Below are 13,424 nucleotides of genomic sequence, written 5' to 3' on the forward strand. Positions count from 1 at the left end.
TGTAGGTTATGTATGAAGATCACAGTTAAATTTAATTTTGTATTGTAGGTTGTGTTCTACCTTCAGACAGCATGTTTGTGTAACACAACGCTTGTTTGGAGTGTTGTTGAAAAAGTAATTGTTTTCGTAAAAATTTAATTTATATTTCAGGAAAAATGGCTCGAAGACGTCAGCGAAAAAGCGATAAAGGGCAATTTGATGAGCAATCCATGAGAGCTGCTGTTAGAGCAGTCACCGAAGAGAAGATATCTTTAAGGCAAGCAGCTGAAAGATACAATTTAAAATTTCAAACGGAAAATCAAGAAAAAGCCCTAGCCGATTACGTATTAACTTGCTCAAAAATGTGTTACGGAAAAACGGTCATTAATATCAGAAAACTGGCTTATGAAATGGCAACTATTAATAATTGTATAATTCCGGAAAATTGGCAAACAAACAAGGAAGCTGAACGCGAATGGTTCCTTGGATTTATGTCCAGACATGCAGAATTAAGTCTTCGCCAGCCGGAAGGATGTAGCCTCTCCAGAGCGACATCATTTAAGAAACACAATGTTTTTTTTTCAAAAATTTGGAAAAAGTGTCTCAGAGCCATGGAAATTTTTATAGCGGTATAAGAATTTATAATTTAGATGAAACTGCCCCAACTACCGTCCAAAAATCGAAAAAGATTGTTGCTTAGAGAGGGATCAAGCAGGTCTCTTCCTGCACGAGCGCCGAACGAGGTTTACTGGTCACCACTTGTTGTATTATATCAGCATCCGGGAATACAATACCACCAGTCATGATTTTTCCACGAAAAAAGTTTAATCCTCGAATGACTTATGGAGCACCGCATGGTACTTTAAGATTGGTTTCCGATTTTGGACGGATGACTGGTGAATTGTTTCCAAGTGTTGTAAGGCACTTCATTAAACATACGTCCAGCACAAAAGAAAACCCTTCTCTCCTAATTTTTGACAATCACGAGAGTCATCTAACGATAGAAGGAATAAATCTAGCCAAGGAAAATAGAGCGATCATTTTGACCTTACCGCCACATACTTCCAACAAGCTGCAACCATTAGATGTCTCGGTGTTTTTTTCGTTTAAATGATTCTACAATACTGCCTTACAAACATGGCTTTTAGAGCACCCTTGGATACCTGTTCCTATTTTTGATATCGCTGGCTGTGTTGCTTATGCATTTGAAAAATCGATGACTCCCGCTAATATCAAATCCGGATTTCGAAAAACTGGGATTTATCCCTTCGATAAATTCATATTTATAGATGACGACTTTGCAATTAGGAGCGTAACTGATAGGAATGTGGATCAAAACAATGAAGAAACTCAACGACTTATGGATCCAAATCAACCATCAACATCAAAATGCATTGAAGAAAATATAATGTCAGACTCCTTAGTTTCAGTATCAGTTAGTTTAAACACAACACCTACATAAAATCACAAAGAAACTTTCGTAAGTCCACAACAATTTAAAGGATACCCAAAAGCTGAAGAACGAAAAAATCAGAAAAAGAAGAGAGAAAAAGCTAAAAGTATTATCGCCACGGACACTCCAGAAAAAATCGCCCTAGAAGCTAAACAAATGGAGCAAGAAAGAAAAAAAAATGTTAAGAAGAATAAGGTCGTGACAAGAAAAGTAATCGATGAAGACTCAACAGACGAAGAAAATCAAGATGCTTGTAACCGAAAGTACCGATGATGATATTGATTTTGTAGGAGAAATCGATCCACCACCACTTCTAGATAAGCTTAATAAAGAGCCAGAAGTTGGCGATTTTATTTTGATAGAATTTATGAACAAAAAGAAAAAAAATTATTACATAGCTGAAGTGTTCTGTAAAAAGGATAAGGAATGCGAGGTCAAATTTTTGAGAAAGTCCGTTAAGTATAATAACAGCTTCATTTACCCCGAAATAGAAGACGTCTCATTGGTATGTTTGGAAAACATTAAGATGGTTACCAAAACCAGCACATGTGGGAACAACAAAGCGGCAACAATCTTATTTGAAGTTTGAAGTAAATTTTTCAGCTTTAGAAGTTCGTTAAAACGTTATTACCTTTTGTCTTATTGTGGAACATGCAGTGTCTGGATGTGGAACATGTGTGTTCCACTAACAGACAACTGTCCTTTGTTAAACAAACTTTTTTAAAATTAGTTTTTGGTTTATGATGTTTGTTCTACCATAAAAACTTATGTTTAGCCTTAATTTATTTTAGTGATAATCATATTTTGGTTGGTTCAATAAACAAGGTCAATATTTAGCAAAATCTATTTTGTGTCTGATTGTGGAACACTCTTCCCTAGATATGTACAGGAAAAATTATTATCAGAAAGGAAACCCGGTTTCATGGATGCATAAAATTTTGATTTATTTTCAGTGAATTTAAAATTAGGATCACTACGAAATCGACAAAGAGCTGATAAAGCTTGGCAATTAGAACCTTAAAATACGTAGCCCTCGCAAATCGCAAGTCAAAAACATGCGGACTTAATTGGGTTATTACCATAATAAACGAGTACAACAAAGCATTTTTATGAAAATCATAAATCTTCGGGTTCTTTAAATTCTGAAGACTTCACAGGTTTATGAAGAAAAAAATTGCTTCTTTTAAACTATAGATACAAAAACTAAGTTAATGAAAGCCATTTAATCAATGCATTTTTTTATTTTTAACAATTTCACAAAACAATGAAAACGGAGATTGGTCTTTTTAATGTTCAGGTCCAGATATACAGGGTGTCTAAGATAAGGATCCTAAGCATGGGGATCTCGGTACCCGTTGGAGATACAGCTTCGGTTAAACTAGGAAAAAGTTGTGCACTTTGAAGCGTATTTGCATGCCGTTGAGAAACTTCAAAAATGTCCATGGCTTGCTGAGATATTTGGAAAAAACGGAAATTTGCCAATATCGATTTTATTTTTTCTTGGCTTTATTTTAAAAGATATCAAGAACTATTGACACTTTCTCATTGACACTTTTGAAGTAGTACGTGATGGCGCTTTTAAATTTTATATCCGACGTTTCGTTTTCGAGAAACCATCATCAACTTTATTTTTTTATATGGCGCGAAAAGAAAGTACACCCTGTATCTGATTCCATTTTTTATTACAATGATGTATCACGTGTCACATTTTTTTTGTTAGTTGAAAGGAAAAATGCAAATTTTCTATTTTTTTAGCATATTTTTTAAGTAAGCTTTGGAAACAAATGCTTTGACGTATGTAAATACCTGTTACCGAGTCTGTCACATTTTTCTTAATATCTATTTAGAGAGTGATGAAGCTAAATGAAGCATTGATTTGCATTGTACATTGTAGTACTTATAAATAAAAAAATGTAACCAGTCGTCCAATCGTTTTTCTAACGATATGCAACAAATAATGAATACATTTTAAAAATAGCGAAAAAAGCAAATAAATTAACGCATTTTATAAATTTAATTTAAAACAGGTGTTCAAACAGGTTTCCGTTATTTTCTAGACATAAGTATGATCTTCTTACAGTAGCAGTTAAAACATCACGCAATATCTCTGGCGTAATACTTTGAAAAGCGGCCGTCACACATTCTCGTAACTCCTGCTCAGTTCCAAAAGAATGTTGATAGACTCGGTTTTTAATAAATCCCCAAAGGAAGAAGTCCAAAGGGGTTAAGTCCGGGGATCGCGCTGGCCAAGACACTTCAAGATTATTATATTACAAGAAAAATTAAGATATCGTTCTGCTGTTAATGAATAATGGTAAATAAATGGACCTAGTATTTTGGTTCCTAAAATGCCACACCACATATTAAACCCAAAACGTTGTTGATGTCTAGATATTTTCTAAACACGCGGATTTTGTTGGACCCAGTAATGACTATTGCGGCGGTTAAAGATACCATTATTAGTGACCATACTTTCGTCGGACCATATTATTTTTGATGGAAAATTAAAATCCTCTTCACAGGCACGTGTATACCACTCACAAAAATGCTGACTTCGTTCGAAATCCCCAGGTTTAAGTCCTTGGCAAATTCTAAATTTGTAGGGGTGATATCTGTTTTTACGTAAAATAAACTGAGCTGTAGATTTGGCCACTCCTACATTTTTTTCAATTTGCCTGGTTGATATCTCGGGGTTTTCAATAACTGCTTGTAAAACATTATTTTGAGTTTCTTCAAGAGATTCCTTTTTTCGAGATAATACAGGCTTTTTAAACGAACCATATTCTTTTAAATTTCGAGCCAACTTTAAGAAAATGGATTTACATGGTTGCTTTCTATCTGGAAATTTATTAAGATACATTGCTGCTGTATTTACAGTATTTTTGTAGCACAAAATGTAGCACGACAGCATGTCAAACTTCTCTTCATGACTATAATGACCACCAGGCATATTTGAAGATAATAACACAATTTTAGCAATAATAACGACAACAGTAAATAATAATAACAATAATTACTCAACAAACAACACCTCGACAATCACGGTAACAACAACGGCAATTAATATTTAATAAAAATATGTGACAGGGTCAAGGTATTTACGTCAAAGTGTCAAAGCATTTGTTTCCAAAGCCTACTTAATAATATGTTAAAAAAAAAAGAAAAATTGTATTTTTCCTTTTAACTAACAAAAAAAATGTGACATGTGATACATCGTTGAATTTGTAATAAAAAAGGAATCAGATACAGGGTGTACTTTCTTTTCGCGCCATATAAAAAAATAAAGTTGATGGTGGTTTCTCAGAAACGAAACGTCGGATATAAAATTTAAAAGCGCCATCACGTACTACTTCAAAAGTGTCAATGTGAAAGTGTCAATAGTTTTTTGATATCTTTTAAATTAAAGGAAAAAATAAAATCGATATTGGCAAATTTCCGTTTTTTCCAAATATCTCAGCAGGCCATGGACATTTTTGAAGTTTCTCAACGGCATGTAAATACGCTTCAAAGTGCACAACTTTTTCCTAATTTAACCGAAGCTGTATCTCCAACAGGTACCGAGATCCCCATGCTTAGGATCCTTTTCTTGGACACCCTGTATGTATTGTATTAGTTTTGCATTCTAGACTGCAATAATTAATTTTTTATTTATAGATATATATACACATTGTTCCTTTTTTTGATGAACTTGTTCTTCTTTTTTTGAGGAAATCGGTTTTTCTGAAAAAATAATATAGGGTCAACTTATGTAGGCTATCCAGTAGAGAAAATGTCATATAAAAACGCTTTCAATTTAGAGATTTTAAGGATTATTATTCAAGATACGAATATAACTAGAGTGCCGTTATTACAAATTCCAATTGAAAAAAAGAAAAAAAATTAAATCGGGACAAAGTTGCATAATGCTGTAAGCACTAATATGACGTTAATAAAAACGTTTAATTTCTGAAGAAATTATTTTGCAGAAAAATCCGAATCTCGACAAACTTACTTCAATTTTTCTTTCCTTTATTTTCAATACGACTTTGAAATAAATCTCATATCTTTATATTCCCACTATTCCTTACCAATCTGATGTTGTTTTCAGATTTTCATCTCTATTTTTTCTTATATCTTACTGGTTCAACTTAATTTTGAGATCAATAATAATGCACTAAAGATTTCTTTTCAGTTTCTGACAAAAGCCTCTCTGTTTTTTTTCAGGAAAGAAGAAATTTAATATTATGAGTAGGAATACTAATTCATTAAAAAAAAAACAATGTTCAAGCTTAATTCAAAAAAATTTTAAAATGTCTTAGCATATTTTGCGTAGCCGATCGACCGTCGACGGGTACCCTACGTCTGAGAACGGTATTTGCTATGGTAAAAATCTACACAAATGAACCGCAGATGCTCCACCTTCAAATATAAAAACCAGCCATAATATTATCTCTCATCCTCTTAGAGTTATTGGGTCAGCCAAGTCCCTCTGACAATTGTGTCTCGAGAAAAGTGCCTAGGAATATCTAATAATAGGTCATATTTTAGATGAGATTGTTCTCAGAAGCAATAAAAGACTTGTCAGCATTAGAATCAATTATGCTAAAAGTCGGACCTTAGAGCTTTAGATGTTATCGAAGGAAATTTATTGAATTGCTATTTTATTCAGCTATTTTTAAATCCATATGTCAATAAAACGTTTCCAAGTACCTTTGACAGCGTTTATGTTTTATAACTGAACTACAAGGAAAGGCCGTAAAAATCTGATAAACTGGCCTCCATTTTAGCAATTTTCAATAAGATCACAGAAAACAGCAAGAATTTTTTTTCCATAGAGCAGTATGCTTGCATAGATAAAATGCTTATTGGTTTTCGGGGAAAATGTATACAGATATAATCATTCAAACCTTGCCTATACGAAATAGTCTATGAGCGTAAGCGAGAGGGGACATATGGAGTCCGCATGAGACAGACAGAGGGCACAATACATGCCGTTTCCAAATTAATACGTTTGGCAACACTGATATTTCTGCCGCACGGCTCTCTGCTCGTTCATCGAAAAACGAGACAATTCTTACCCCTACCACACTGCACTGCCAATATGAGATTGCATCTTAAACGTTTAACGTTATTTTTATTCCTAGCTTCCTGCTCAATCAGCAAAGATTAAATTTAAAACCGCTCGCTATATTCTTGTTAAAATGTGTTCTCTTGAGGAAAAAAAGCAAATTAATATGCCGGCAGTTCTGTCGATGAAATATCAGGCAGAATTGCATTCACGTTCTAAAATCGGCTCATTCCCGTACGCAGCACAATTTTTGCAATTATCCATAAATTTGAGACTTTTGGGTGCTTGCATAATTGTACGAAATGCTACGCTAATGAGCAACCACCTGTTGTTAGACCGCTAGGCGAAGAAAGGGAGCTTTAGAGAGGTTAATGCTTGTGCTGTTGCTGAAATTAACTTTCCTTGCAATAGAACAACCATTGCCAAAGAAACGGGTATTGAGCCTTTAAGGGTTAAAAGAATTTTAAAAAGAAATAAGTACAAGTGCTATGAGTTGCAAAAAACCCAAGAAATTTTCCCACAGGACCATGAGAGACGGATGGAATTTTGCCATGAAGTATTGGAAAGAGCAAATCGGGACGAAATGTTTATTAGTAACATTTTGTTTTCAGATGAGTCCTCTTTCTCTATTTGTGGTAAACATAATCCGTCCATTACAGTGAGTTATTCGAGGGAAAACAAGCACATAAGCATACCAACACGTACACAATACCCTCAAAAGGTTAATGTATGGGCTGGCATTTTAGGTGATTCAATTATAGGCCCTTTTTTTATCGATGGAAACCTTAATGCCAACAAATACCTTAATCTTTTGAGGTATGAAGTTGTTCCTGCTATTCGAGGGCTCAATATCAATTTAGAACACGTTTGGTTTCAGCAGGATGGTTGTCCCGCTCATAACGTATTAGTGGTACGTCAATTTCTCGAAATGTCTTTCCCTGATCGAACAATCAGTGGAAACAGTACTATTAAATGGCCCGCCAGAAGCCCCGATTTAGCCCCCAATGATTTTTTTTTGGGGATACCTAAAAGAACAAATTTATAGGCACGAAAATGAACGGGCTACTAATTTAGAAGAGCTTTGTGTTAAAATTAGGCAAGCATTTAATAGTATCTCCATTAAAATGTTGTCGAACACGAGAAGGTCGTTTTATGATCGACTGACGTACTGCACTGCTAAACAGCGTGGCCTTTTTGAACCTGACATAAGATAATTTTAATTTTTATTTAATATTATCAAATTAACTTAATTTTTTGCTTTATTTTGAGTTAATTTCTTTATTTCCTGTCCAAGTCGCGCATAGCGCGACACTCGCGGAGAAACTCGGAAAAGCCCGAGGCCAGCTCGTGTCTCGTGGCTTCGTGCGTACCTTTGCCTTGCCTTTATGCCTTTTTCTTTTCCTTTAACTTTTTACTACTTTCCTTTCTTGGTCGTTGACGCCATTTTTGTTTTACTTTTTATTAGTGAATTTTGCATTTATTTGGATATTACAGTTATTGAGTTGGCGGTAGCGGTAAAATTGGATAATTTGGAAAAGTAGCATATAAAAAGTAGCACAAAAAAGGCGTCAACGACCAAGAAAGGAAAGTAGTAAAAAGTTAAAGGAAAAGAAAAAGGCATAAAGGCAAGGCAAAGGCACGCACGAAGCCACGAGGCACGAGCTGGCCTCGGGCTTTTCCGGAATTTAGTTCCTCCGCGACTGGATGCGCAGAGGTTTTGAACGATGTGACAAATATTGCCTATCATTCGGACAGTCTCCCCTTCTTACTTTCTCTATGACTAAAAGGTTTCGGTTTCGGGCTTCGGCGGGGTCCGATGCTTCGAGTTTGTTGTCACAACGTTGTCAGACCTACCACGATATATAATTCCTATAGGCGAAGTTAGAATGATCATATCTGTATAATAAGTTATACTTAATCGGCATATTGAAATTTCCCAGGAAAATCCTAGAGCGAATAGGCAGACACAGAGACTATTTATTTTAAAATTGGCTAGAAAAGAAAGCCAGGCCTAAACGAAATTTCGTTTTTCTTCAAAAACAGAACTGCGCAACTTTGCCTCAATTTAAACTTGTCCTCCTATAAGTACCATCTCCTATAATTACCGAGATCCTACTAGTAAAATCAATTTTTAACAGCATGTATACCTTATTAAAAGATTATTCTTGTTTTTTCCATACTTCTTAAAAGCTTCACTTTTCCGATTTAACATTATTGTCTCCACGAGGGCACAATAATGCGAAGGAGCTGCAACTTTCTGCAACATTAAGAAATCACTTTTTTTATAACTCAACTCCGGAATTCTTAAAGCATTCCAGACAACAAAATAAAGAAGAGTCCAGAACCATCTTCAAGGCTGATAAGGGATCATAACCACCATAAAGATACCTTCCTCCTAGGTGTTCGTCGTGCTCGGGTATTGGAACATGGTGCCGGAGGAGGGCCCCGCGGATCGTACCGCCGGTTTCGGAGGCAACTGGGGCGTGATTTGCTCCGAACCTGACTCACTGGTGCTGCTCGATCCGTACCGAGGGGATACGGTGGGCGGTTTGGCGGGAGACGTGGCGGCGCCCAAAATACTGCATTAAAAAAAACATATGTATTAGGGACCAAGTAAATAAGATAGTTAACTTATAACCAAGGATAGGCTCAACATATTCATATTAAACGAAATCATACACATTTTATATGTGTGTATGATGAGAGCCTATGAATGGAAGTCCGTTGGAGGTACAGTTTAGGTTAAATTAGGAAAGGTACTTCCTTTGAGATGCATTAACATGGTGTTAAGGAAATTGAAAAATGTTTATGGCTGGCTGAGATATTTGAAAAAAAAACGGGATTTTGGCAATATCGATTTTATTTTTTTCTGACTTAAACAGATCAAAGAACAACTTTATTATTAAAAAAATACATAATGGTATTTTTAGAAAAAACGAAAAGCCGGAAAAAATATATGCCCCACATTTTTTAAAGTTTTTCCCAAATATCTGAGCAGGCCATGGACATGTTTAAAGCGTCTCAACAGCATCTTAATGACCTCACAATTTTCCAGATAAATTAACTTAAGCCGTATTTCTAACAGATTCCTGGACAGGGATTACTTAGTAACCTTCTCTTAAACAGTCTGTATGGGTGTCCGAGACAAAACAGTCTACTCTGGAAATTTAATTCTTTATCCAAAAACTTACGGCGGAAAGTTATTGACAGAAATTGCGTTCCTATGACATAAGCCTCTCACCCCCCAGAGCCCCCATGTCAATATTTTAAAATACATATAGAGGTCGAGTGATACATTGCATTAAAAATACTTTTATTCTCTACATAGCCCTTGTTTTATTTTCTCAATTCTTTCTCAAGAAATATGAATAAATGTGATAAAAAAAATACCTGATTTTAAATTGAAAAAATTAAAAGTATCCAACACACTATATTAAATGCTGAAAATGATCTCCGTTGACCTGACAAAAATACAATTGTTATTCAAAACGTCTGTACACATTAGCGAACATTTCAGGTGTTATTAACTGAGATTCGTTAACAATTCTATTTCGAAGACCTTCAAGGGAGCCAGGATATGTGGCAAAGACTTTTTTAGGTTTTTAGATGACCTCATAGAAAAAAAATTCAAAGGGATAAGTTCGGAAGATCTAGCAGGCCATTCCACGATACCTCCATCGTCCAGGAAATCCGTCGTTCAAAAAATTACGAATGGCAGCACCCTTACGTGGTGGCGCCCCATCTTGAAACATCAGTTCATTTTCTAGAAGATGATCATCTTGTTTGAGTAACTCAGTTATTCTGGGATACTTAAACAAGAGGGAATCACGTCAAAGAAAGGCAATTTCTGTCAATAAATATTTCCTTTAATATTAAATTTTACGTATTCGGAAAAAAGATGTTGATTTATCCCATAAGCAGTACTGTGTTAGTTTAGAAAATTATTTAGTGTCTCAAACCTAATAACATTTGAACGCTTATTCAGAGTTCACAAAACAATAATTTGTTACCTCAAAACATGACCGATCAACAAGAAATACTGTTGTCTGATTCTCAAACAATCGCGAATGCGTTTGCAGAATTTTTTCTAAGTTCATATGTTTCTTCCACGCATACTCAATTAACCATCTGTAATGATCATATATGTAAATCTGTAACTATAATTAGGTTTCCGGAAGTCGAGGTGTTACGGACACTCAAGTCAATTAAAGCAAAAGCAACCGTCAGACCCGATAAAATTACTGCTTTTCTCATAAATGACTGCGCTTATGCTTTTGTTAAACTATTGACTCTTCGTTTTAATTTAGCATTAAAACAAGAATGCTTTCCTGATCTTTGGAAAACATTTAAAATTATCCCTGTACACAAAAAATATGACAAAATCTTATTGAGAATTATCATCCTATAACAATAGTTAATATTTTTTCTAAATGTTTCGAATGAGTAACATTCATTCTACATAACTGCATTCTGCTTTATAGAGAAGAGCTTGTTAGGTAGATCTACAACAAACCTGCTCTCTCTAACGGAATTTATTTCGGAATCAATAAACGCTCATTTACAAGTTGACGTAATCTATACAGACTTTTATAAAGCCTTTGTGTTTCTTACAATAGAGAAAAGGTGGAAATTTGCTGATTTGCAGTTTTTATATAAATTGGTAAATAATTTGATTGATTTGCCTGAAATGTTAGAATAGCTTAATGTTCATTTGCCTCACAGATCAACCAGACACCCACGAATGTTTTACCTATCAAGACCTAGAACAAACATAAATGAATTTTCTCCATTGCGTAGAGCGTGCGACCATAATTCTGTTCAAGATTAATGTTACATTTTTAACTATAGTGTTGCAGCTATTAAAAATGTAGCGGGGTTCTTTACGTACTTGCTGTAAGTCCACCCTCTAACCTTTGACGTCGCAGGGTATCCGTCAACCCCCCTCACTATTTCTTTGTACAGTTATAGGAGAAAAAGTTGACAAAATGCCTCGGGCGCCACTCTAAGTAATTAAAGGAGCTTAGAGTCCCCTCCAGCCTCTCGGGTAAGCCTTTAAACAGTGGAGAAACCAGGTAGAGATTGAAACTAGACTGTCCGCTTATAGTGAGATCTTATTGCTCTTAATCTTTATTATTACAAAAACTAATAAGTAAGTAACAGGTTTGGTTGCTTTAAACTAAATAAACAAAAGTGTCCTTAAAATCTAACAATCCCCCATTACCAATTTCTATGATTAAGCACAGGCAGTTGTTTGGGAAAATGTACTGGAAAATTCGGCACTCTATTAATGACGCAAAATAGTATGATTTAAGGGACGGGGTTATGATGGTTTGTGTTGGTTACAAGCGGTTACGGATGACATTCGTGAAGCAAAGCCGGAAAATCAACACCAATCAAGCGAAGCAATCTCAATCAATCGGTCAACATTTACCTCTGCTCTGTTGATATATGGATAGTAATTATGACATCACGGACTCGGTTATTACTTGTCTCTCACCACTTTGAGAAGCCAAGTAATAATTAATAAACGCGGCTACTGCCTGCCCTACAAAACATGAAGAAAGATAGTGTCCAACCAGTAGTTTTCCTCAATAAAATAATTAAACAGAACGGTACGACCGCGGACAGAGTAGAAAATAAAAAGTCAACAATAAAAATTATCAATTAAATACAAAATGAATCCGCAGTGAGTGTTTCTCTGGTTCCAAACAAGAATATAACTTTTCGCGAACGGAATTAATGAAATGTTGGTTTAATCAACCGTTTACTACCTGCCCTACAAAACACGAAGAAAGATAGTGTCCAGACACCAGTTAATAATATTCGCGACTGTGGCTTGCCCTACAAAACACGAAGAAAGATAGTGTCCAAATCACAGTTTTAAAAGTTCATAAAGCGGAACGGAATCAATATGAATATTCTAATAGCAAATCACATACAAAAACTCACAGCGTAAAAATAAAATACCACCGTCTTCCAAGCATGTAAAAATGGAAACTAAAATACCGTAACGCGGATAATTTTACGATTATTTTATTAATATAACCCGCTTACTACCTGCTCTACAAAATACGAAGAAAGATGGGCCCAAACAACAGTTTCAAAATAAAATAAAACGGGACGGGACGCAACGATATCAACAGCAACGGATTCGATAAAGATCTTAGTACACGAGCTTGGAAGCGGGCGGTCAACTGTCAATAGGTGGCTCTTACCTAACCCAATTCACACTGTCAACGTCAAAACAAAGTAAAAGTTTAATGTAAATATTGAAAATTTAGCGGTATTGAAATACGGAAAAGTTACTGGTACTTCGCTCGAAAGATATGGTACGACCTTACTGCGACGAATGTGTCACCTTGGTGGACCTGGAATCTTTTTATACCCATCGCAGGAATTTGGATGCCGACGACTCACGAACATCCTCGGAATCAATCGTTGGATAAAAATGCAATTGGGAAAACTTAATGGAAACAGAGTTTTCCGTCATGAAAACGGCACGGATTTATGACCTTACATGGTAAACAAACTTAATTTCAGCTCTCAAAACCGGGTATTTCTAGGTAAAAACAGCGGGACAAAAGTTGGTCACATGTGTACAAGAAAACCGACTTTTCAGGAAAACCGCGGGTAACCGAAAAATGATTTATATTATATTTTGCCATACAAGGTATGACCCTTCATTTAACAGAGCTTCCCAAAATGTAACTTCGTTACAAATAAAAAAATTATTTCACAAATATTCTTTTATTTTATATAACTGAAATTTTTTATAATTAAAATCTTTTCGTATGTAGAGCTCTTTTTTGGTATCAATAATTTTTGAGTTATTTCACTAATATTTTTTATTACCTTTTTCCTTTACACTCAATGATTTGATGTAAATCTGTGGTGTGACGTAAGCAAATAAATAAACAATTTATTTAAAGATTTTCGGGGTGCGTT

The 13,424-nt window shown here is 35.1% G+C and overlaps 1 protein-coding gene across 2 annotated transcripts in view; it reads right to left on the bottom strand.

Annotated features, from left to right (window-relative positions):
• The window catches only part of LOC126746305 (protein son of sevenless), a 79,929-nt gene that overhangs the window by 9,292 nt on the left and 57,213 nt on the right, over positions 1 to 13,424 (bottom strand). The window contains exon 25 of one of the 2 annotated variants that reach the window (XM_050454493.1): positions 8,868 to 9,058. In XM_050454493.1, coding sequence (XP_050310450.1) covers positions 8,875 to 9,058 — 184 coding nt within the window. In that variant the 3' untranslated portion in view covers positions 8,868 to 8,874. Of the gene's footprint in view, positions 1 to 8,626; positions 9,059 to 13,424 lie in introns of those variants that run through there. The other variant, XM_050454486.1, reaches the window with a different exon arrangement.

This window comes from Anthonomus grandis, chromosome 2 (genome assembly GCF_022605725.1).
Source record: "Anthonomus grandis grandis chromosome 2, icAntGran1.3, whole genome shotgun sequence".
Classification (NCBI taxonomy): Eukaryota; Metazoa; Arthropoda; class Insecta; order Coleoptera; family Curculionidae; genus Anthonomus; species Anthonomus grandis.